The 26,857-nt window shown below is 42.0% G+C and overlaps 1 protein-coding gene across 2 annotated transcripts in view; it reads left to right on the forward strand.

The window, feature by feature from the left end:
• The window catches only part of SYT9 (synaptotagmin 9), a 192,162-nt gene that overhangs the window by 126,131 nt on the left and 39,174 nt on the right, over nucleotides 1-26,857 (forward strand). The window contains exons 4-6 of one of the 2 annotated variants that reach the window (XR_004807989.2): nucleotides 11,525-11,645; nucleotides 13,050-13,221; nucleotides 15,284-15,408. Coding sequence is in view for 1 of the 2 variants with exons in the window: in XM_025459343.3 (XP_025315128.1) it covers nucleotides 11,525-11,645; nucleotides 13,050-13,221; nucleotides 15,279-15,408 (423 nt within the window). In the remaining variant the exon portion in view is untranslated. Of the gene's footprint in view, nucleotides 1-11,524; nucleotides 11,646-13,049; nucleotides 13,222-15,278; nucleotides 15,409-26,857 lie in introns of both variants that reach the window. The other variant, XM_025459343.3, reaches the window with a different exon arrangement.

Here is a 26,857-nt window from a genome sequence, read left to right on the forward strand (position 1 = left end):
CCTCATCTTGCCTAAGGTCTCTGCCAGGTCCTGCTGTTAATTAACCTCTTTCCAGAATGTCTTCCATGACATCAACTGTTGATCTCTAGGTTATGGTTGGGTACAAAAGCATTGGACAACAACCACGTCTCCCCTTTCCAGTACCAAAAAATATGTCTGACAAAGCAAATTGAAATGAGAGCACTGAGTGCATTCAGTAAAGGGTTAACTCAGTGAGTTTTGGGTACTCAAACCCATTTTATTTTATTTTATTTTTAAAGATTTCTTTCATTAATTCATTGATTGATTGATTGATTCATTCATTCATTCATGAGAGACACATAGAGAGGCAGAGACCTAGGCAGAGGGAGAAGCAGGCTTCCTGCAGGGAGCCTGATGCAGGACTCGATCCCAGGACCCCAGGTTTATGACCTGAGCCAACGGCAGACATATGTAACCACTGAGCCACCCAGGTGGCCCAAACCCTATACATTTTGAAGAAAGGACTGGTCTTTGACTGGTTCTTGAGAGACAACCTCTAAGTCCTTCGAATATCCTGCCTGATAAGAGTTCTTTATATAATGGACCTTGGACCACACCAGATATTTTACATTAACAATATGATAATGGTGAACACCTGTTTTTGTTCATGTAGGGCCCTGAGCCATGCTTTTTGACCTCTGATGAGGAGAATGAATACTGACTAGTTAAAGTCAGTCATGTGGACATTCTTTGCCACCCACGATATGAACCTTGGACATCAGGGTTTAGATAAGTTTCCCAGTTGGCAATAGTTGATATGTGTCATCACACATCATGGCCGAGAGAATTAGGTGCTATCTGTGTGACTCCACTGGGAGAAGCCAACTGGAAACTCATGCCTGGTTTTTCCTGGACTCCACCCTATGTATCTTTTTCCTTTGTTGATTTTAATCTGAGTTCTGCTGTAATAAACCATAGCTGTGGGAATAACAGCCTTTCTAGGTTCTAAGAGTCCTTTTAGTGAATCATCAAAACTGAGAGTCATCTTGGGAACCTCCAGTACAGTGGTACTTAAAAATATTGAGGAAACTGGGGTATCAAAAGTCTGTCAATAATGATTCTCTTTGCCTAATTTTTGTAACCTTCTAAAAGCCAAAGTCCAGTAATTTTGTGATGTTAATATTACACAAGTAGCATTAAAGAATAATTAATCAGAACTAGTTAAATGCATCAGATGAAAAATATGAGATTGCCTCTACTCCCTCTTGGAACCCCTCATAAAATAATAGTAAAGGAACTGCAAAGGTCAAAGCAGTAGTAGACTTTTGCTTTGACCCTTTGATTATATAGATAGACAACTAGGGATATCCGAGAAAAACCACCATCATGGTCCAAAATAAACAAATAGATCAACTGATCACTGGAGAAAAAGACATTAAAAGAAAAGAAAGAATTCTAATTAACATAGATCATTGAGAGCCAAACAAGATCAGTGAAAAGTTATCCAAATACCTTTTGGGGAAATTTCTGAAGGTTTAAGTACAAAGTAAAAGTACAAAGAGACAATCTTAAAACCTTCTTGAAAGGAAAAAAAAATCTACAAAAGAATGGCATCAAACACCCCAGCTGGAACATGAAGTTCTTAGAGACATTGCGACAATGTAAAATGATTCTAAGAAAAAATAATTTTAACCTAAATTTTGTACCCAGCCAACTTTCTTTTAAGAATTAGACAATAAAGATTCTTTTAACTGTCTATGAGCACTCACTGGAAAAAAAGGTCTCAAGGACATACTCAAGCAAAATGAAAAATGTATCTAAAAGGGGCGGGGGGATGATGTGGGTTTTAAGAAACTTCAGTAAGCAAAGAAATGAAAATATTTTAGCCATAGTTTAAATGTTAGTTAATTTGGCTGGGAAACATAATTGAATAGCAAAACAAAAACAAAAACAAAAACAAAAACATATTTTAAAAGACAAAAAGCATAATTAATTAAATTCTGGGAGGAAGAAGATTCAGATACAAAATTAACAAGCCTGATTTAATCTACATAGAAATTTGGCCCTGGCAGATGGAGAATACACACTGAGCACATTTAAGCACAAGTGAATGGGACAGGATAGGATAGAATAACATAATATTTTAAATGGTTGAAATCATTAAGACGTATTCTCTGAACTCAAGGCAATAAAATTAGAAGAGTATAGTCCTCTGCAAAATGTGTCTTTTCAGAATTTTTAATGCCCATCATTAATTTATACACAATGAAACTCACCAATTTTAAGTGCACAAGTTTTGTCACATGTATACAGTCATGTAACCATCACCATAATAGTGGCATAAAATATTTCTGTCAAAGGTTTCCCAGTGCTGCTGCAGTCAATCCCCTCCTCCCACCCCCCAGTCCCTAATTCCCAGGGATGACTTTATGTCACTGTTATTTTGCTTTTCCCAGAATTTGACATAAAGGGAATCATGCAGTGTTGCCTTTTGTGTGTAGATCCTTTCACTCAACATAACGCTTTTACAATGTATTCCTGTTTTTGTTTTTTTGTTTTTTTGTTTTTTTGTTTTTACTAATGGTTTTCCTTTTAGTTGCTGAGTAGTATTCCTTTGTATGAACATACCACACTTTGTCCATTTGCCATTTGGGTTTCTTTTGGTTTGGTCTCACAACAATTGCATACAAATCTTTGGTTGGATATGTGGATGGAAAAATAACCAGGTGTGGGATTTCTGGGTCATTCAACAAGTGTATGTGTAGCTTAGGGGAATCGCCAGACAGTTTTTCCAAAGTAGTTTCAACATTATGCATTTCCAGCAGAGCTTGTGAGAGTCAATTGCTCTGCATCCTGGGCAATAAGTCATATTGTCAGTCTTTCATTTTAGCTGTTCTAATGGGTGTGTGGTGGTATGTCACTGTGGTTTAATGTAATTTTGGTGAAATGCCTGTTCAGCTATTTTGCCCATATTTTTGTTAGGTTCCTTCTCTGAGTTGTAGGAATTCTGGATATAAGTCCTTTATTGGTTGTATGTTATGCAAATATAATCCTTCCGCCTGTGGCTTACTTAACCTCTGCCTTTCCTAAGTATGAGTTTGAAGAGCAAAAGATTTTTAACATTGGTGACGTACAGTATTTTTTAGTTTTTTTCTATTATGCTTTGTGCTTTTAATGTCCATCTAAGGAATCTAATCCAAAGTCACAAATATTTACTCTTATTTACTCTTGGGCTTTCTTCTAGCACTTTCATAGTTTCAGTTCTTACATGATCCTTTCCATCAAATTCTTTCCTATCATGTGAAGGAAGGTCATGGTTCTTTTGTTATTGTTATTCCAAATAGATATCCAACTATTCCAGTACTATTTGTTTAAAAGAGTATCCTTTATTAAATTATGTGGCCCCTCTCTAGAAAATCACCTGACCAGATAAATGAGGGTCTAATTCTGGCCCCTTCATGCTGTTCTGTTCATCAGTATGTCTGTCCTTTTGCCAACACCTCCTTGATTATTGATTACTGTGATTTTATTCTGTGCTTCATAGGCAGGTAGTATTAAGTCCTTCAATTTTTTTTACAAAATTATTTTGATTATTCTAGGTTCTTTATATTTTCACATACATTTTAGAATCAGTTTGTCAACATCTGCAAATGGTATGTTGAGCTTTTGATTGGAATTGCATTGCATTTATAGATTATGGAAGAATTGATATCTTAATGATATTGAATCTCTTGAATGTAGATTATATCTCCATATATTTATGTCCCCTATCTAATTTTTCTCAGCAGTGTTTTGTAGTTTTCATTGTATAGATGTTGCACATAATTTGCTAAATTTATCTGTGAGAGTATAAACTTAAATATATTTGGGGGGGTACCTGGGTGGTAGTTGGTTTAGTATTTGATTCTTGATTTCAGCTCAGGTCATGATCTCAGGGTTGTGGGATCAAGGCCCGCATCCAGCTCTGTGCTGAGCTTAGAGAATCTTCTTAAGATTTCTCTTTCTCCTTCTTTCTCTGCAGTTCCCCACTCGCATGCTGTCTCTCTCTCAAAAAAAATTTTTTTAATAATATAAATAAATGTAAATGTATTTTTAAATTTGAATTCTTAATTGTTTCATTTCTAGTATATAGAAATAATGTTGCTTTTGTATTAATCTTGTTGGCCTTGCTAAACTTGTTTTTGTAGCTTTGTATAGATTCCTAAGGACTTTCTCTGTAAACCATCATTGCATCTGCAAATAAAACAGTTTCACTTCTTCCTTTTTAAGGTATATGTTTTTAATTTCTGCCTTATTTCACTGGCTGGACTCTTTTGCACAGTGTCGAATAGAAGTGGTGAGAGCAGATGTCCCAGCCTTGTTCCCTAATCTTAGGGGAGAAAGTCTATCATCATTAAATTAAATGTTAACTGTAATATTTTATAGATGTCTTGCTCGTTTCCTGAGAGCATCTATCCTGAATGGGTATCGACTTTTTTCAAAGGTTTGTTTTGTGTTTGTCGATACGGTCTTTCCTTTATTGTATGTTGATATGGTGATTTACTTTGATTAATATTTTCAAGTGGTAAGCTAAACTTGCATCCCCAGGATAAATCCCACTAGTTCAGGATATATCTCCTATTTAATATATTGCTGGGTTTAGTTTGCTAAGATGTTATTAAGGATAATTGTATCTGTGTCCATGAGGATGCTAGTCTGTAGTTTTCTTATAATATCTTTGTCCAGTTTTAGTATCAGGATATTGCTGTCTTTGTATAATGAGTTGGGAAATGTTCCCACCTCTTCAGTTTTCTGGGACAGCTTATATAGAATTGGCATTATTTCCTTCTTAAATGGGCTTGACTTTTCTTTGTGAAAAGGTTTTTAACTATGACTTCAGTTTATTTAGTGGAAAGAAAACAATGAGGTTATCTATCTTTTCCTTTAGTATGAGTTTTTGGCTTTCAAGTAATTTGTTCATTTTATATATGTTGTCAGATTAATTGGGATAATATGTTCATAATATTTCCTTATTATTATTTTAGTGTCTATAATTATAATCTGTGTAGATGTATCTGTGTAGATGTACCCAATTCCATTTTTTATATTGATGATTAGTATTTCCTAATTTTTGCTCCTGATCAGTCTTTTTTTTTTTTAAGATTTAATTTATTTATTCATGAGAGACACACACACAGAGAGACAGAGAGAGAGAGAGAGAGAGAGAGAGAGAGCCACAGACACAGGCAGAGGGAGAAGCAGGCCCCATGCAGGGAGCCCGACATGGGACTCGATCCCAGATCTCCAGGACCACACCCTGGGCTGAAGGCAGTGCTAAACCGCTGAGCCACCCAGGCTGCCCACTCCTGATCAGTCTTATTAGGATATTGGTTTCATTGGTTTTCCTCTAGGTGTTTCCATTTTTTATATTTCATTGTTCTCTACTCTTATATTTATTATTTCCTTCCTATCTATGTTGTGTTCAATTTTCTCTTGTTTTTGTGTTCCTAAGTTGAAGATCAGATCATTGTTTTGAAATGATACCTCTGTTTGAATGTAAGCATTTTTTAAAGATTTATTTATTTGTGTGAGAGAGAAACAGCAGGGGAAGGGGCAGAAGGAGAGAATCTTCAAGCAGACCCCCACTGAGCACGGAGCTTGATGCCCGGGCTCTATCTCATGATATATGAGCTCATGACCTGAACTGAAATCAAGAGTCAGAGGCTCAACCAACTGAGGTATCCAAGTGTCCCAAAAATGTAAGTATGTTTTCCCATAAGCCCTGCTTTGTCTGTGTCCTACAAATTTTGATATATTTTCATTTTTATTCCTTTCAAAATAATTTTTAATATCCTTTATATTTTTTTATTTGACTTGTACATAATTTAGAGAAGTATTTTTTAATTCTCAAGTATTTGTGGGTTTTCCAGATAGCTATGATTGCATTGTAGTTTAATTTTAGTCTTATTTGGAAAATACTTTGTGTGATTTCAATCCTCTTGAATTTAATGAGAATTATTTTTATGGCCCAGAACGTAGTTTATCTTGGTGACTGTTTGGTGTATAATTGAAAAGAATATGAATTTTGTTGTTATTAAATGGAATAATAATGGGTAAAGTAAATGACAATTAGGCCAAGCTGTTCAATATTATTGCTCAGGTCTTTTATATCCTTACTTCTTTTCTGCTTGTTTATTCAATCAATTACTGAAAGAGCAGTGTTGAAATCTCTACCTTTACTTGTGGGTTTGCCTATTTCCTCTCTTAATTCTATCAGATTTGTTTAATGTATTTTGAATTTTTATTGATGAATATATACACATTTAAGATTATGTCCTCTTGATGATTTAACCTTCCCTTCCTAGTATTGTTCCTTGGTTTGAAATCTTCTTTGATATTAATATAGCCTCTAAAACTTTCTTTAGATTAGTGTTTATATAGCCTAATTGTTTTTAGTCTTTTTGACTTATCTTTGTCATGATAGTTTAAGTGGATTTCCTGTAGACAGCATATATAGTTAGGTCTTGCTTTGTTTTACCAATTAGTTTTTTAGTGAGTACTCTATTGTTTGAAATATACATCTTACATTATTTTACCTAATCTTTGTTATTTCCTTTCTTCTACTTACTTTTTTTTTTTAATAAAGATTTTATTTATTTACCCACGAGAGACACAGAGACAGAGAGAGAGAGGCAGAGGGAGAAGCAGGCTTCAGGCAGGGAGCCTGTCGTGGGACTTGATCCCAGGTCTCCAGGATCACGCCAGGGGCTGAAGACGGCACTAAACTGCTGAGCCACCCGGGTTGCCCTACTTACTTTGTTTTTATTAATCTTTTTAATTTTCATTTATTTATTTTTTTCTTCTTAATTCTTAGAATGGAAGCTGAGGTCATTGATCTGAACTTTTTTTGTTATAATATAGGCATTTTGGTGGTATAAATTTCCTCCTAACTGCTGCTTTAGCTGCTTTTCACAAATTTTAATATATCGTGTTTTCATTTCAATTCAGTTCTAAATAATTTCTAATTCCTTTTTTGATTTCTTCTTTGATCCATGGATTATTTACAAGTATGATACTTAGTTCAAAATATTTGGAGATTTTCCAGATGCCTTTTTATTATTGACTTCCAATTCATTTCCACTGAGGCCAGAAAATATACTTTGAATCTTCTCAAATTTGAGACTTGTTTTATGGACCAGAACATAGTCTTTCTTGTTTGGGTTCTGGGTGCCCTTGGAAAGGATGTGTATTCTGCTGCTGTTTAGTGCTTTTGTAATGCCACTGGTTACACTGAGTTAGTTGACAGAGTTGTTCAAGTATTCAAACCTCTAACTATAGCTTGTCTGTTCTCACAATTCAGTCATCTTTTGCTTTATGTATTTTGAGAGTGCTCTATCTGGTGCATAAATATTTAGAATTGTCATGTGCTTTTGATGAAATGACCCTTTATGATGATGAAACAATTCTCTTTGCCCTGGTAATATTCATTGCTCTGACATATACTTTGTCTGATATTAATATAGCCACCCCAGATTTTTTATTAGTGTTAGTATGGCATATCTTTTTTTATTCTTTTACTTTTAATCTACTTATATCTTTATATTCAAAGTACATTTCTTGTAGAGACCATAAAATTGAGTCTTGCTTTTTTACTGAATCAATCTTTGCATTTTATCTGGATGCTTAAATCATTTATATTTAATGTGTTTGTGGAAATAGTGGGTTTAAATTTACCATCTCATTTGTTTTCTATTTCTGTCAGATTTGTCTCTTCTAATCTTATTCTCTTTCCCTTTTTTTCCTGTCTTCTTTTGGATTAATTTAATATTTTTAAAGCATCCATTTTATCTCCTTTTTTGGCATGTTAGCTATAAATCCTTTTAATACTTTAATCATTTCTTGTGGACTTATAGTGTACATCTTTAATATATACGAACAACCTAACTTAAAGCAATATTATACTATGTGTGCTATATACAGTACAAGAACCTTACAATCCTACTTTCATATCATCTCAATGAGTAATCCCAATAAAATGATAATTTCTCCATTTCAGTATCAATTTTCCAATCCCAGAGAGGACTGCAAGTGGCCTTGCTTGGGTTTTATACTCATCCCTGAATAGACAACAGTGGACAAGGGCATGAATATTTTGCTGAGCTTTGCAGCAGCTGTTCTAAAACTTCATAGAATTGGAAAGTTGCTCACCAGAAGAACCTAAGAAGAGGAATGCAGAAGTGCTCTAATTAGACAAAAACTAGAGCTATCATGGACCACTGTAGGTAAACATACCACATTACAAATTGGCAGGTAGAGAATTCACACACACTTGCTATAAATTCTTAATGTATTTTGCTATCAATACTGAACTTGGCTACACAAAGCAGGAGCAAATGAAGCATTTCTTTATATGACATTTTCTTTCCCCTTGTATCCGCCAGGGCACACAGCCACCAGTGACACTCTACATATCTGATTCCTGTCAAGCCGAAAAAGAAGCCAAATACTCCATCACCCTTTTATATTTGACTTTTATCAGCACTCTGGAAGAATTTTTATGAATAATATTAGGCACTTCTGTGTAGGGCAGTTTCTCAACCTTGAAACTATTGACATTTTGAACCAAATAATTCTTTGCAGGAAGGAGCTGCCATGTGCATTGTAGGATGTTTAGCAGCATCCCTGGACTCCACCTGCAAGATACCAGTAACACTTGCCTCCCCCGTTGTAACAATAAAATATTTCTCCAGATAGTGCCAAATGTCCTCCCAGGGGAGCAACACTGCTCCTAGTTAAGAACCATTGGTTTAAGGGAGTGTTTGCAAACATCAGAATCTATAGGTTCTTGATCCCAAATCAACATCAGGGGGTGAGGAAAAAGTAGAATTAACATTAGGCTCCATCTACTCCTGTTGCATATCCCTGCAAGCCCATCTGTCCTTAAGGGACTGTGTCTGTTGTTCCCCCACTGCAAAAACAGCTCCCAGCACCTGGAAAAGAGCAATGTTCAACCATCACAACCATAGCCAATACTAAAGGAATAAGTGAGTGAGTGGATGGTTGGATGGATGGATGAAAAGAAAATAACAATTATTCACAGTGTTACTCTGAGGATAGGAGTGACATAGATGTTATATGCATAAGAAAGGGGGATGATTACTGTTTCACTAAAAGTTTCTATATTTGAATTTTATCATCATTTTTACTTTCATGACTTAGAAAATGTTAACTTTTATTTTTAAAGCACTTGGAAATCAAATCAAGCATTTTCTCCTCGGTAACTACATTTTAATTTTCTGGGGTTTGGGGGGTTTTAAGTAAAAATGTGGATTTTAGTCCTAGTTGACTTTTCAAATACTGTCTCACCAGGTCTGAAGCTTGATTTTTTTTTCTTTTAAATTATGAGCAAAGAGCCATATTATGAGTATTTGTGAATGTGGTTTATATTGGGGAAAAAAATGTACTTAGCACAAAGTAACGGACTCGTCACATTCAGCATGTGCACTGGGCTTGAGGGCAGGGTCTGGCATGCACATCTCGAACCCTACAGAGCTTGGGTAAGCCCAGGTCTTCCAGAATTGTATGCTAGTGACGATTAAGCTTCATAGGCATGATTTTGGTCACTCCTGTTTTACTTTGTCAAACTCTGATTTTCTGGGCAGGAGGAGAGGAAGTGGTGGTGATCAAGGAGCAGTGATCAGAATGCTGAGGGAGGAACAGGTGTTTTAGCCTTTTTGCTTAAGACAGAAATCAAAGGGCAAAGGAATAGGACAGGGAATGTAGAAGGAAAAAGATAATTTGTAGGAACAGCTGTTGTTTCTCTTTCTCCTCTACCACCAGCAGGAAGCTGGGTCAGATCTTCCCTTTTTAGGGAGACCACATACTTGTCCTGCAATGGGGAGTCCAGCAGCATGAAACTGTCCAGTGTCCACCCCGTGTGACACCCCCTCTCCTGTAGAATCCTTGTCTCTCCTCCTCACTCTACCCCAGAGGGAAAGGACCAGTTACCTGGGTCTCTTGAGATCCGGGCTTCAGAATACAGGAAAGCCTTGCCTGCAAAGTGAGGTCATTTATTTACAAAAGGCAAGCAATGCACGAAGATGCAGAGCAATCCATCTGCCTTAGCGACCAAACAGATTCCCTTCGCCTCATCATCCTGCAGAAGCGGTCAAGGCAGGGAGGTTGGGCAAGGTCACCTTCCAGAACTGAATCTTTGCTTCTAAAAATAGAAGCATCCTTGGCGAATGGAGGAGGGGAGGGGAGGCTGTGGATGTTGAGGGCAAAACCCAGACTCCCCAGAGCATTGTCAGTATGAAACTGTATTAATTAGACACAGGCACCCAGCTCGATAGCATTAGGTATCACAGAAATTGAAACTAAATGAACTGGCTTTTTTCCCCCTTTCTGATAACACTCTCCTTGGGCTAAGGAGGAGGAAGAGAACCTCCTATTTGAACCACTGCACACTGCCTGGGGAGATGTGTTCCCCAGCAGAGGGAAGCAGGGGCTCCTCATGGGACACACCAAGAGAAAATAAGAAGTATAGCCAGGTGGGAGGCCCCGAGGCCAGCAGTAGGGGGTCATCACCCCTCTCCCTGTGTGGAGCCTACACAGGGTTCTATCTGAGGCTGGACAGGGCCAAGTGAATGTCTGGATGTGTCTAGGACTGTGAATGGCACATATGGGTCAAGGGGTGCCACTCTCAGCCTTCTGCAGAGTGCTTGTCTAGAACCAGATGGTAGAGACTAAGTATTTCAGGATAGAGCAGAACTGTATGTTGGCCTACACACATAGTATATGACCAGTTTGTGTGCAGTGCTCTGGTGGGTGGAGGGTTGTGTCTGTGTGTGTGTGTGTGTGTGTGCACGTGCATGCACCAGTGTGTGTTTTGGGGGTGCAGTGTTTGCAGGAGTGTGTGGAAGTATGGCAGTCCTGTGTTAGGGCGTATGTAGGACTGTAAAGGAAGGAGGTATATGGCTGCTGACTATCTGAAGGACTTTGTGGACTGATGTGGGGCCTGTGGGAAAAACTATGGGGGAAGCTCTAGAGGAAGCAGGGAGGGACTAAATGGGGAGCTGTTTGAGACGCTGCAGAAGGCAGTGTGGGGCTGTGTGCAGAGTATGTCTGGGCTGTTGGTGGGGCTGTGCACACCTATAGAGCAGCTCTTCAGGCAGCTTTGTCCTGGGGACCCTGGGGGATTGTGGTGGGACTGTGAATGGAGCCACATGGGGGACTCTGTGGAGAAGAGTTGAGGCTTTGGGGGCTTCATCCCTGGGGGCTACATTCAGGGCTGCAGGGACCTATGTGAGGCTGAGCAGGGCTGCAAGCTGCCAGCTAGAGAGTGGTAGAGGCCCTGCGTGGCTCCATAGCCCTGCCATCTGAGCAGGGGCTATACTTCCTTGGGGGCAGGGACCCCCAAGTCCAAGCACCTGTTCCTCTCCTTGTGACTGACATGAAGGGAGAGATACCGGGGACTCACAAGAGGAGCAGAAGTGCTATCCCTTCCAGGGCTGCCCCACAGCTGATCCGTGTACAGACAAGGCTCAGGACACTTTCTAATGCATCAGTTTGTGCTTTCTCACAGGACAATGTGGATCTTGGAGAGTTGATGTTTTCCCTCTGCTATCTTCCAACTGCTGGCAGGCTGACCATTACCATTATAAAAGCAAGGAATTTAAAGGCAATGGACATAACAGGAGCATCAGGTAGGACATTCTCAAATTCGGACTTCCTCATAGGCTTCTAATGTAGTGCTCATGAAGTCTCTAGTAGAGTAACGAGGTGCATGGAACCAAACTACCTAGGTTCAGTCCCAGTGCTAGACCTCATGGCTGTGTGACCTTGGGCAAGTCCCTTAACCTCTCTGCACTTTAGACTCTCCTTCTGTAAAATGAGAGTAATAACAGTATCTGCCTCATCGGCTTGTTGTAAGATTAAATAAGTTAATGCATATAAAATTGTAAGAATAGTACCTGGCACATACTAAATGCTATCTAATGTGAATAATCATTATTATTCTGTCTTAGGTCTTCTTCACCATGATTGTGAACTAATCCTATAGTTTGCACATGCTGATACAGCTTATCTAACTGGGTCCTTCCTCAGATATAAAGTTACCATCTCAGGCCTACGAAGATTGAAAACAATCTTATATCCTCAAAAAAGGCCCATCAATGAGCTGTATAATTTGGTATTACCAGTGAATCAAGCATGTACACTTAAATTCTAAACCCTAAACCAAAAATGCCTCAACATGCAGTTCTTTCTATATAAGTTTATAAGCAGCCTCTGCAGAGGCTCTCAAAATACGGTCCTAAAACACCCAGTCCACTGGCTATTGATCACAGAAACCAAAGTGTATTGGATGCAATATATCCTGTTTACTGTCCTTCAGTATTTTTCCAAGAGAAAAAAAGATGTGGCCCCTTCTGAGTCCCTCCTGGACGGTGTACGGGCAGTCAGGGCAGTGCATGGTTATGCAGGTAATGAGAGAGAACCCACCCACTGAGCAGAAGGATAGTGAGGCGGAACCAGAAAGTCCCACTGGAAGCAGAGACCAGCCTTGTCACCTGTCACCCTGTGCTTGTGTTGCACTGCAGGCAAGTCTTTGGCCTTCCTTTCCTTGCAGCCTCAGGCAGCTCTGGGGCTCGAGGCCCCTGCTCTCCCCCAAGTCTCCCTGTCATCTAGATATCCTGTCCATCCCTTTCCTAAAGACCTAATGTTTAGGAAGAGTCTCTGGGGTGGCCCAGAGTCGAGGCCTGCAGCCCATTTCCCCTGCCTTGGAACACCTTGATGTCTCTTCCCATGGAAGCCAGGCAGGTCTTGCATAGAGCTGGAATGTTTTCTTATTCGGTAACAGATGTTTTCACACTATCTTTAAATTCCACACACTTTGAGGAGTCCTTTGCTTTTTCTTGAATGAATGTCTTAATTATCCTAACTCTCATCACTGCCCAGGCATCATATTAATTAAAATCCTCAACTCCCGTCTATAGGCAGGTAAGGGAGTTCTGCATCCCACAGTCCGTGGAGCTCTGCCGTGATGAAACTGGCCCCCAGATCCACATTTATCCTCACATTTATCCCTTCTGCTTCTCATGGTTGTACAGATCCCTACGTGAAAGTGTCCCTGATGTGTGATGGCAGACGACTGAAGAAAAGGAAAACATCCACCAAGAGGAACACTCTGAATCCTGTTTACAACGAAGCCATAGTCTTTGACGTCCCCCCTGAGAACATTGACCAAATCCACTTGTCCATAGCCGTCATGGACTACGACCGGTGAGATGCCTGGAGCTCTCTCTCAGGGTGGCTCTTCCATGCTCAGGGCAGGGAGGGCAGAGGGGGCGTGTGGCCACAGACTCTTAGCTGGGGTCCCATGCTGTGGGAACCGAGTCAGATGAGCCCCGTGGGGAAAGCTGACTGACCAGGAGCCAGCATTTTCCAAACCTTGCTGTAGTGGTTTGCTCTCCCCCTTTTCATTTCTTTCTCCTTCCCCACCCTCCCCACCCTCCCCACCTCCCAGCCTCATCCCTTCTCTGGCCCTGCACACTCCTCAGAATCTCAGCCTGGAAAACCGTGGCCCCACCGCTCTTAATATTCTCCCGTGCAATCCTGCCTGGCCTTTTTGGGAAGATTCCACTCAAAATAGAAGAGTGATTCCTTTAGCTGCATTTCTAAATACATAACTCTGTTATTTTTTCCCTTCTCTCAATGTGTTTAATAAAGATCATTTCCATCCACTTAAGTCTGAAAGCAAACAGAAATGTTCTCTTGAAAATGCTAGAATCAGTATGGATGACAGGGTACATTAAAATGTATAAGATGCTCGACTTTCTAATTAATACAGCACAGAAGAGATATTTATAGCCTGCATTGTAGCCAATTGTGTATTTAAAGGACAGATTTGAAAAACAGTCATTTTAATATGCAAAGGAAGTACCAACAGGGAATTAGACATGTTAAACCAGTCATTAGACTGAAATGCAGGCTCTTTTTAATTGGAAACCTCCCACGTGGTCTGGGCACAATTATAAAAAATCATTCTGACTTCTGATAGAATCTTATAAATATTATTTGTAGCCACGAATTTTCCCACATACCCCTGAAATGTCAGTAAGGCAGCTTCAGCTCCCTGAACACTCTTTCTAGCTGATGCCTAGGTCAAGCAGACCCATTTTCCAACGCAGGGAGCCCATGGGTTGGCTCAGCTGCCCATGGGTGTGACAGCCCACATCCAGCGATAGACCTCATCCTGTCCTCCCTGCAGGAAATGCAACACCAATAGTGTCAGGCCACAGGAGGGGCCATTGCCCACCAACCGTGGAAACCTAGGCCAGCTTTTTTCAAGCGATTGCCAAGTTTCCCGCATCGACAAATCTGATTATATGAGCTCTGCTTCAATTCAATTCTCAGTAAACTCATGAATCTGCCTGGAAAAATCCATAGCAGAATTCATGGGGCTTCTGCATGCAACTGATTTTAATGAGCATAGACTCGAATATCCCTCACTCTCCCCCACCCATGTCTCACTCTTATTCCCTACAAACAAATAAGGAGAAAACCCATTCATCTTTGCAGGAAGGGAAAAGAAAGTCCATGAGTTTGGATCCCAAAGAGTTAAAGGATGGGTCCTATCATTGTAGGTATGCAGATGACTTCTAAACAAAAACTGCTAAGGAGGACAAATTGTCCTGAGGCAGGGACATACCCAGGGGAAGTTTCAGAAGTATTAATCCTAATGTTACACAGGCGAAATTATCTTTCTATAGTAGGGAAATCAAGTTGGATCAAAGAAGCACTGATGAGCTTGGAAGGAAAGAGCATAGGGCATGAGAATACATGTTCTCTGAAGAGAGGGGTTGCAAGAAGACCAGGCGCTATCTCCACCCTGCCCTCTTTATAAGCTCAAGACCACAGCTGCCCTCCACAGCACTTCTCCCTTACCCATACTTGGTTGCCTCTTATGGGAATTTGAGCAGCCATTAATGCAAGGAACTCCTTTCAGATGGTCTCCTCTTTGGTATATAGGTTTGAAGACCTAGAGGTCAGCCTAGTTCTAGAATTAGAGTCATCCTTAGCAGGCATCAAGAACAAGCCAAGCCATGCCAGTGTGACAAAAGCTGAGATGTATAATGGCCATACTCTGCTCCTCCTCTCTGTACCACCAAGTACAGTATTGGATCCCAAGTTCTATTACCTGTTATGCTGGTCCTGTAGTTTTAAATGAGGGAATGAAAAAAACCACCCTTTCCCTAATTCCCACTCATTTAATTGAGTAGTTGTTGCTGTTGCATACCAAAATTTTAAGCAAAAATTATTGTGGGCCATTTTCACAGTGTAGGTCATAATGAGATCATCGGCGTGTGTCAAGTAGGCAACGAAGCTGAGAGGCTGGGCAGAGACCACTGGAGTGAAATGTTGTCATATCCTCGGAAGCCCATCGCACACTGGCATTCCCTGGTGGAGGTGAGACCCTACTCCCACATGTTCCACTTTATGGAAGAATAAATGCTTTGCTGTTAAAATGCAGGAGCCACCAAAAGTGTGAGTGTACCAGGGTCTGTGGTCACTGACGGGTTTCTCTGGTTGCCTTTCCTGGGGCTGTTGGAAATTGCATTCAATCTGAGGTTGAATCTATGTGCCCCACCTGTCTAGTAGGTTTTAAACATGGATCACTCATCCCTCACTTTGATTGTCTTCAAAAATCAGGATTTTCTGATTCCCTGTTTATTGGCTTTGGGTTGACATTTGGAAGGTATCTGCAAGATCTGGATGAGTGTGGAGTTTCAGGTTGCCATATGGTGACTTATGTGTAGCATCAGAAAGAACTGGAGACTGGGAGGGAGGAGGCCTGGATTCCAGGACTGGCTCTAGCATTAACCTATGATTCTGGACAAGCTGATTAGTAGCAGACTCAACTACCTGTGATTTAAAAAAAAAAAAAATGCAATGGAAATTTCTCTCTCTCTTACCTAAAAAAAGGTCCAGAAGAAGGCAGTCTAGGTGTTATAGTGGCTCTCTGATCAACAGAGACCTAGACTTCTGTCTTTCTGCTTCACTGCCCGAGTATGGGTTTGTGGGTTTGGTTTTGTTTTGAGGTTACCTCATTGAATAACATGGCTGCTAAGCTCCAACCATCACAAATCTTCCAGGTTACAGAAAAGTTGAAAAAGACAAAAGACAAAAGCACACACATTTTCTTTGAAAGGATTTTCCTTGATGTGTGCAACACATCTACCTATATTTAACTTAGTCATAGAACAGTCACATGGCCACATATGGGAAATGGATTCTTTTGTTGGTTGGAAATATGCCCAACTAAAAACCAGGGTTCTGTGCGCAAGGAAGAAGAGAGGAGTGAATACTTGCATACGGTGGGCCATCATTCTGCCGCACACGTTCATTCATTTCCGCCCATCACTTACTTCTCATTTTATGCATCCCCCACTGGCCCACTCTCATTTTTATTTACTGACTCATTCTCTCAAAAACAAATTGCATTCACTAGGTCACATTTGTGAGTAAATAGATGTGAATAAGCAGCCTTCCCCTGAAGAGCTTATAGACCACAAGGGAGACATAAGAAGGCATGCAAACTAATCATTAAAATGTACGGTCATAGGCTTAAACCCACAGTAGGTGCTGCAGGAGCACACAGAGGAAGGAGGTGAGATTGCCCAAGAAGTGTTCTCACCTCCTGCTCTTGGTAAGTGAAGGGAAGTGAGCCCCCAAGACCCAGGACTCCAGGGAGCATGACTTCCAGGCAGGGAACATCCCTCTTATTCTCCCAGTGCAGGCAACTCTGCTCCCTGCAAAGCCATCCTGAGAGGCCAAGGCAAGAGCCTTGTCAGTGTGAGACCTGCTGCCACTGAGAGTCAGGAGCCTTAGGTTGAAGTTGACATGTGGGGCGGCTGTGGAGAGGCAGCAGGCCTGGGGAGGAAGGGACAGTCTTTCCTTTGTTGGAGGTGATGCCAAAGGAGAAGAGTAGTATGGGCCTTATGGATTGATTCTAAGCTTCAGGGCCTCTGGGTGTATTTGAGCAGCACCTAGGGCCCCCTCATTTACAGGTCCCTGGGGACACCTTTGCCCCTGAGCCATCGAAGCCAGGACTCTTTCTTTCCTGGACTCAAAATTAATCCCTAAGGGAGACCCACAGTCCCTGGGAAGCACCTGAGAAGTAGCTGAGAGATGGAAACTGACCCAACTGCCCCTTGCTTCTTCAGCTTCTCGTGGAGCTCGCTCTCAAAGGAGTCCACGTGTGGGCTTATTATACCGCCTGAGTCTGTCAGTAGCAGTGGCCATCAGAGCAGTTGTAATAGACTTTTTGCACACTAATGAGTCACTGCTGACTATAATTCTTGCTTATAATCTGGAGTGTCACAGAGCTCTCTGCTTCTTAGACACAGGATGGGGAAGGAGTGAGGTTTAGGGGTCTGGTGTAAGGCTGAGACAGGAGCCCCGATTCAGTGCACAAGCCACTCCTTCTCAATGCCCTTTGCTGGGAAGTAAGGATGGGTGGTGTGTTGCACGCTGGGCCCAACTGGCAGCGCATGCATGGTACCCGACAGGAAGTGTAGAAAGCGGGCTTTGGGAGCTTCCTTCACTGCCAAGGAAAAAACACTGTCTGACTTTACTCACCTAGGAGATATTCCCTAAACCCTGAGCACTTGGCTTTTTGCAAATGTGTGTATGACAGCTATGTAAGTGAGAAATCGATGTTTTTAGGGTTAAACTGCTGAAACTTGGGAGTTGTCTTTTGCAGCAACTAGAGTGACTCCAGCTGGCACACCAGTAGTTTCTCAACTGCTGCAGCAGAACAACATGCTGGAGCACCCATGTGAGGGGCAAGCAACTGTCTCTGCCCAGTTGCTTCCTGTCTCTTTGAAGTATGTACCCAGGGCTCCACATGCATCCTGAGAATGGAAGCAATACTTTACCTTTCAAAAATAAAGTGCAGCTAGCAGAAGTGGGACACTGGTACCAGAGGAGATGACAAGCAGGATCGAGAGGGTCACCATGACAGCTCTAAGGACAGAAGTGGCAGGAGGCTGAGCCATAAGGTAGAGGTGTTCACTGTGGAACTGAACGGACCTGGGTTCAAATCCCTGTGCTGCCACTTGCAAGTTGTTTGTTTTTCCCTTTCTGAATCTCAGTTTTCCCATCTGCAAAGTGGCCATAACAGCAACTGTCTCCCAAGTGTGAGAGCACCGTGGTGACACATAATAAGCACTCTGTGAGGTTCTCCATTATGGTCGTTATTCTGTATGTCGCACATTGTGAGGGACTGCTGTGTGTCTTCATGGTCCTATCATCCATAATGTTTGTCACAGAGGGTAAAAGGGAGGTTGGAAATGCCCCCAATGGATTAGGGGGAGGGGTCACTTGAGACATGACTGGACGTAGGTGCAGGTGCTTAAATTCTGTTTCTTCTCCCCTCTCCTTGTACTATCTAAAAACCTTTACATTTTTCTGCTTTAAAACAAAAACAGCAACTAAATCCCAGTTCTGTATGTGTGGGTGTGTTTGTGTGTGTGTGTGTGTGTGTGTGTGTACATATGTGTGTGTATGAATGAATGAGAGAAAGGGAAGAGAGAAGACATGGGGTAAGTAGGATTTAGTATAAAGGGAGGCTGACCTGCCAGAGGCTCTTCACTGCTGGGGGCTGAGGGACCAGGTTAGGACTGAACCCCGACCCCTGCAGAGGTCTGGCAGTTGCCTCCAGGCTGCATCCAGCACACCCTGACCTTGCCAGGGCAGGTGGCAGATGGAGTCTTCAAAGCCAGTGAGTTCAAAAATCCATTTCTCTCTCAGGGTTTCTGGACGGCTTCACTGCACACTCAAAGGTCAGCCAACACAGCTCCCTTTACTCTCCATGATGCCAAAGGCTAGGGAAGTTGTACAGACTCCCCCAGAGCTGGCTGCCTGGGACCTGGGGACAGGAAGGAGTAGCCCCTCAGTGGGGCCTCAGGAGGCAGTAGAGCTCTTGGAGCTCCCACCACAGCCTTGTCTTCTCTCTATCCCAGAGAAGATGGTGTTTGCCTGGCCGCATCCCAGCACCTGTCCCACCCTCCTGCATGTGGAGCTGGCCTCCATCATGAACCTTTGGCAAGAATAATAAAAGCAGCTCTGGGTTTTCTTTTCTTTTCTTTTCTTTTCTTTTCTTTTCTTTTCTTTTCTTTTCTTTCCTTTCCTTTCCTTTCCTTTCCTTTCCTTTTCTTTTCTTTTCTTTTCTTTTTTTCTTTTTTTTTAATTGGAGTTCAGTTTGCCTACATATAGCATAACACCCAGTGCTCATCCTGTCAAGTACCCCCCTCGGTGCCCGTCACTCAGTCACCCCAACCCCCGCCCACCTCCCTTTCCACCACCTCTTGTTCATTTCCCAGAGTTAGGAGTCTCTCATGTTTTGCCACCCTCTCTGATATTTCCCATTCATTTTCTCTCCTTTCCCCTTTATTCCCTTTTACTATTTTTTATATTCCCCAAATGAATGAGACCATATAGTGTTTGTCCTTCTCCAATTGACTTACTTCACTCAGCATAATACCCTCTAGTCCCATCCACGTTGAAGCAAATGGTGGGTATTTGTCATTTCTAATGCTGAGTAATATTCCATTGTATCCATAGACCACATCGTCTTTATCCATTCATCTTTCGATGGATACCGAGGCTCCTTCCACAGTCTGGCTATTGTGGACATTGCTGCTATAAACATTGGGGTGCCCTACGACCCAGCAATTGCACTGCTGTGGATTTACCCCAAAGATATAGATGCAATGAAACAGTGGGACACCTGCACCCCAATGTTTATAGCAGCCATGTCCACAAAAACAGCTCCAGGTTTTCACCGCGTCCCATTGGAGTGCTCTACAACCTCTGCATCAACAGGGAGTGACCTAGTCTAAGGGAAAGATCAGATACAGACACTGTTTGGAAAGATCAGATACAGACACTGTTTGGCTAAATAAAATTTTACTTTTCTAAAAGAGCTAGAAGACAGAATATCCATCAGAATGTATAGTGAAGGGATGCCTGGGTGGCTCAGCCATTGAGTGTCTGCCTTGGGCTCAGGTTGTGACCCCAGGTCTGAGGATCTAGTCCCGCATCGGGCTCCCTGTGAGGAGTCTGCTTCTCCCTCTGTCTGTTTCTCTGCCTCTCTCTGTGTGTGTTTCTCATGAATAAATAAGTAAAATCTTAAAAAAAAAAAAAAAAAGAATGTATAGTGAAGATCAGTAACATTATCCTGACTGGCAGAAGTAGAAGATTATAAACCACAAAGTCCTACTCAAGTTGTGCTCAGGTGTGGATAAGTCTCTTGTCTCCAAGCTCAGCGTTTCACTCGTATATGTGTATAAGGCTAACGAGGTTCTGTACTTGGCTGGTCTGGCGATCTGCAGGGCCATCTCACTGAGCCCAGTGACCCCTTGCAACTCAGAGTTATTCCCCAGGGTAACTGAGGGACAGGTGTGGCATTGTACACCTGTCTGGCATGAGCAGAGTACTCATCTGACACCCTCTGGAGCCTCCTTAAAAGTGTAAACTTAGAGCTGTAGAGCTCAAGCAAATGTCAGTTGCCTAGACTGCACTGTGAGTTACATGAGCAGGCCCTTAAAACCAGCTCTAGGTAGTATCCATCAGGTGCCCAGCAGGACCTACCTGGAGTCTTTGAGGTACACATACTCTCAGGGGAAGGCATCTGATTGCCCTGGTTGGGTTAAGTGTCTCTCCCGACTCACTTTGCTGTCGGTCGGGGGTCATAGAAATGTGAGCCAGGGCCCATTTCCACTTCCTGAGAAGAGCTCAGCAGGATGGGGAAATTGACATGGGTGAACCCTACTGCTACCCAGATTTTGAAGTGAGGGAGTCAGAGGCCTTAGCACTTTGGGCAAATGGTTATTTATAAAAGATTGAAGAAACAGGAGTGATTCTCCAGAAAAGGGAGGAGTTGGCTGGAAAGAACCAAGCAGGAGATTGGGTTCTGATCAAAGGAATTTGGGTCTTTTGCAAGACTTGAGTCCTGGTGAGGACTAGACTAACAGAGAAGAAGACTGGTTGGAATGAGGAGGGAGGATCACGGACTGAGGGATAGGACAAGAAGAGCCCTAGAAAGTGCTGCCACTCAGAAGCAGGAGGGACCCATTGCAGGTCTTTGGAGATACCATGAATCCAGTTCCAATAAGTAGGGAACGAACTGAGGCTGGCAATCACATGCTTTGCCCTCTGAAGGGGTGGCTCAAGAACTGGGTCAATGAGCTGAGCATAAGCCTAAAGTGTGTGTTGGGGAAGTAATGGAGATGAGGATTCAGTACCCAGAAGGCCACGAGCTATCACAGTATTATCCCCATGTTGTGACATGCTCCCCCCCCCACACACACACACATAATCCAACAGAGAACAAAATGCTTGCTCTGGATGGAACTGAGAGAACAAGAAGCATTTAAAGTATATTAAAATAGTGTAAGAAAATGTAAATTTCTGTATTATCTAAAATGAATACCATCCTGGTAAGAAACAGGAAGGGGAAAAAAATAAACTTGATCTTGCTAATTCATGTTTCTGGTCTTTTCTAGATAATTTCAGTCTCTTTGGGATAAATATTCAGTCAAATTTAATGTTCAAATTCCCTACCAGAGTTTTCTCCCTTCTTCCTAGAGTCCCCTTCTTCCTACTTCCTAAGCTGTGTCCAGGTGGCAGGGGTGGACCGCATGCTTTCATCTGACAGGGGACACTGTCTTTCTTGTCTTTGGGCATCAGATACTACCTGTCACTGCCTGTGCTGAGGATCTCTGCTCATGTAACTTGGAACCTCTCCTCACAGTACAAGCCAGGTAGGATTGCTCCTTGGGCGTTTGGCTCTTGCCAGCCCTATAGATCCCAGCAGTCTGGTGGCACCTCTCACTTGATGCCCAGCCTAGGAAGCCTGGAAAGTCTTTGCAGCCCCTGCTATGGGGTCACTTCCCCACTTGCTGGACCCTGCTCCAACCCTGTCAGCTAGCTGTCACCTTTCTACACCCTCCAAACATCAGGGACACATGGGAGCTACAGGAGACTTGATGACATATGAGGTGCCCTCTGCATGCCTATTCTATTCTTTTAAGGTTTTATTTTCAAGTAGGCTCCATGCCCAATGTGGCAAAATCCCAAGATCAAGTCACACATTCCACCCACTGAGCCAGCTGGGCACCCCTTGTGGCCATTTCTACATTTTTCCTTTGGCCTCATGTGGGCAGAGGGGTCACATCCACCTTCAGCTTCCTCCTCAATCCACCTGAAACTTGGGATTTCAGGCCTGGGGGGTGAAGCCAGGACCTCACATGAGAGCCTCTATTCCCCTCTCTCTGTCTCTTCTGCCAAAGGCTCTTTATTTCCTCCTCTCAGCTGGTGGAAACTTCTGTAACTGAACTAATGTGAGTTTGCTCCTTGGTGAATTCCAAGTGGAGACTACCCCAAGGGGAGTTGTCACACAAAGAAAACTTCATTTGCAGCAAATAAGGAGATCACAGGGAATAACTTCCAAAACTATGACCACCACCCCCCTCCCCCCAAGCAAGCATGAGCAGGTTCTGCATGAGCAGGTTCTTTTTATTTAAAGTTTAGGATAAAATAAAATAAAATAAAATTGAGGATGAATATTCAGAAAGAGGAGCTTTGTCATCACTTGTAGACAGACAGATTGTGTAGACATACTTAGAAAACATGACTATACATTCATCCTATGTTATGTTAATGAAGTTTGTGCTCCTTTTAGGGGCCTGATGGTATAGTGAAGCAGAGGTAGCTGTCAGACAAGGGGAAGGGGCTCTGGACATGCTCCTGGAGCTCAAGAACAATATAAACTGCCTGGAGTCTTGGGGTCCGTATCTTGGAGCCCACTGCAGGTCCTTGCTTACTTTTGAAACAGCACTGGGTGGTTTTACCACTGATTGATTGTCTCTGATGCAAACAGGCTATTCCCTGGCCTGGTAGAGATTAGTGGTTTTTGCATGTCTTTGTGATTCTGACACATCCTAGGAAGTTCTACAAGAAGTGTGCTTGTGCAAGTAGATCAGAAAAGATAGCTGGGGACCTAAAGGACTTCTCATAGGTCACTGAAGCTCTATCGCATCTTTCTTTGGTGGGGGGACCCCTAACTCTTTCTGTTTATGCTTCCTTTATATCTAGCATGAGTCCTCTTTGCTTATGCCTTATGTTCAGATCTCCAGTATTTCCTATCTGCATGTAAAAGGAACAGTTGGAATTTATCTCTTCTCTCAACAAGGCCCAGCTTTCCAGACTCTTATTTCATAAGGGACTAGCTGATGACTGACCTTGCATTATTTGCCTTTAGCTTATAGGAATCTATGGCATTGATTCATTGCATGGAACAATATGATTTGCAGAGAACAGAAACATTACTTCTGTTATGTAGGCATTGAATTAGTATTGATGAATGAATGAATGAATGAATGAATGAGACATATAGTGAAAGCATTTGGGTTCCTTTAGTTCTAAAGTTCCACAATTTTCCATTCAACAGAGTCCAAAGTGGAAGTCCTTTCAGGGCAAGATGTAAAAGGTACTGACACTCAGTGGGCTGTTCAAATGAAAATGGCCTTTAATAAGCTCCAAGTTTTGATTAACTTTTCTCCATTTAGGAAAAGGATGAGAAGAGGTCATTTTCTTTCTCTGTTTCCACTGTTTAAAAAAATCGAAAGTCAACTGAGTAAATTTAAAGATCTTATTGGCTTTATCCAGTGATTCATGAATTGGGCAGCATCCCATCTGGCAGATAGAAAGGAGCTCTGAGGAGCTGTACAAAATGAAAGACTTCTGTAGGCAGAAGGAGGTGAAGCAAGGAAGTTGTTCTAGCAAAGAGTGGATTGTTTCAGCAAGATCACCTTCCTTTGGGGGAAGAGAGGGGCTCAGCAGGTTACCTCACTAGCTCTGACCAGGTAAGTCCAGATTGACTGGTTAAAGGTCACATTCACTGGTTAAAGGCTGAAACTGCAGTTGGTATTAAGTCTTGATTTGTTGACATGGGGCTTTAGCAAAAGTGACTCCATTTGGGGCCTATTGTTTCTGCCATCTGGTGATAGCTTTGCATTTCGAGTATAATTGAGAAATAATCAGAACAGTAATGAGGCCGTACTAAATCATGAAGGACCCCCCACAAACTGATGTAGGTGGCCGGGTCCTAGAGTACTTCAGTGTCTTCTTTTATATTAGACAGAGGAAGCAAAAACACCATAAAGACGTCTATGGCGAGTGGTAGACAGATGCATCCTGTGACTAGACTAGACTATGAGAACTAGTCAGGAGGGACAAGGACATTAGTCTGTAAGTTGGCTTTTCTCACCAGGGAAACACTTTAGCAGCAGTTTTATACAATGTAATGATTCACTCCACCTACCTGTGATGATAAAAAAGAGAAAAATACCAGGAAAGTATTTTTTGGACAAAATGAAGAACTTATAATTGAGTTTTTTTTTTCCCAAAAAATAAACTTTTTATTGATGATATTTAGCATGCCAGTATCCATAAACACCTCCAGGGCCACTGAAGCAAAACCAATTGCAAGGAGCATAAAGATACGCTACATGTTTGGGGATCTGAAAAACATTAACAAACCTTTCAGCATCTGTGCCAATTGTTACAAGCAGCCAGAATGTTGTTTGGACAAGTAGGCATGGTTAGTGTTAATGGGGCATTGTATTTCCAGCTGGTAGAGGAAATGGTCAGCAAGCAAAGCCAAGAGCACTCAGTCGTTCCCAAGCAAGTCTTCTTTCTTATATTGAATTAGCTGTAACAAAAAGAGAGAGAGACAGACAGCCAGAGAGAGATGGTAAATATTTTATCATCTTCAGCTGGGATGCAAAATCAGCATTCTTCCAAGTGTCTGTAGAGATAGTAATCATACAAAACATGGAAACATTTGAGGGTAATACTAGAGATATAAGAGATAATAATAACGTGTTAGAAAATAACATTTCTGCCTGAACAAAAAGTCAACTGCATCTGAACTCTCCTCTTATTCAAAAATAACCTTGCCCCAGCAGTCACTGCCCTGGAGTGCATCTGCTGCCCACTTGAATAATAATTAAATAAGAAAGTGGTTAACAATGGGCTTGGGTCTTCAGCAATACTCCATCTCCAGGAATGGCATTCAGAGGCGACGGTTTATACAGTGGGCCAGTGGGCCAATTCTTCCTGCACAGATGAAACCCACTCGAATCTGCCAGCCTCTAAAAGAGCCACACCCCCACATGGTATCTGGGGGTAAGAGGGAACCTCCTGGGTTGAGGAGCCTGGAGCAAGGGTAGTGCATCCTGGCAGAGGATGGAGGAGTCTGGAATTCCACTGCTCCTGCAAAGAAGTCTTTCAGGAGCTGAGCCTGTTGAATGCTGCTTCCGATATATCATCAGAACAACCGTTGCTAGGGTAAAGCTGAGTTTATTGTTTGCCTGGTATGGAATGGGGGTACTTGGTTAGGACTCAGTGAAGATCATGATGTAATACTTTAGGTAGACACAGCAAGATGAGGATTATGAGACCAAGATCCAAAGAGTTTTAGGGTAGGGGTGTCTGGGTGGCTCAATCAGTTAAGAATCTGACTCTTGATTTTGGCTCAGGTCATGATCCCGGGGTCCTGGGATCAACCCCACATTGGGCTTCTTGCTCAGCAGGGAGTCTATTTCTCCCTCTCCTTCTGCCCTTCCCCCCTGCTCATATTCTCTCTCTCTCTCTCAAGTAAAGGGATGAGATCTTTGAAAAAAAAATTGGAGGGAAAACTGCTTTGCTTTTGTATCTTACTTTGCAAAGGGAAATTCAAAACCTGTATGTACCTGAAGGACCTGTGCACAGCTCTGTATCTGATGATGGCTCCTTGGGTTGATGAAGGCACAGTTCCTCAGGAATGAAGATCAGTCACATGCTTGTCATTTCCCTGTGATGTCTCTCCCCGACCATGTACTACAATTCCTCTGTTAAGAATGAAAATAAAAATCGATACTCTTTTTAATAACAGTATTTTGAGCAATTCTAACATTATCTTTTAATTCCATTCTTATTTATTTATGAGCTATAGCTCAATTGTATGTTTAAAGTCTGTGATCAGTTTACACATTTTCCCCCACTTTAAATCAAGTTCAGAACATGAAGTGTAATGACATTGATCATTCAAATGCTTTGAAATAAAGAAACAGGGGGAAAAAATCATTGAGCACTTACAAAGTACAACTTTAACTCTGAGGCTTAGGGTGTACTACCATGAGCCATGCTCAGATTATCAGGAAAAGCAGTTATGAATGAGGGGCAGGGAAACAAAGATGTGCCTTCTTCCCCCTGGGTAGCTGAGGATCTGAGTGGAATGTGCTTTCACACTGTACGTATTGATAGGAAATGTCCAGATTTAGGAAGTTTACTAGAAAAAGGTCATAAAGCCAATCAAGAAAATGCCATCCAAAGAGACTCAAATTGACTCAAATTAAGCAATTTAAACATTCCAAATTTTCCTTCCTGATATTAATGCTTAATGAAGTCTCTGAAGGGGGGGACATGAAGATGCAGATTCACAGAGTGTTATTAGTTGGGCTTTATCTACATTCTCTCCCCCCTGTTGCCTGGAATCATGGTCACATTGAGGAGCAGATCTGAATTGGTACAGGCAACACCTACTCATGAGGGGAAGATGGGCACAGCGCCCATAGGATCCATAACTAAGATACTGAGATGGAGCATCTAGGGCACCCTTTTTATTTCTGGAAGCTTCCATACAGGGTCATGAGTGGAGCCCTCCAGTAGCAATAACTATAGCTGCAGATTCAACCTCTAACGAAGCCAAGAGCCAAGGCAGGGATCAGGGCAGTTAGCACTAGGCACTAGCATTCTGATAACTTCTGTTATTAGAATGATGGCAGAGCTCTTCACGGCAAACTTTGAG

The sequence above is a fragment of the Canis lupus genome, chromosome 21 (genome assembly GCF_003254725.2).
Source record: "Canis lupus dingo isolate Sandy chromosome 21, ASM325472v2, whole genome shotgun sequence".
NCBI lineage: Eukaryota > Metazoa > Chordata > Mammalia > Carnivora > Canidae > Canis > Canis lupus.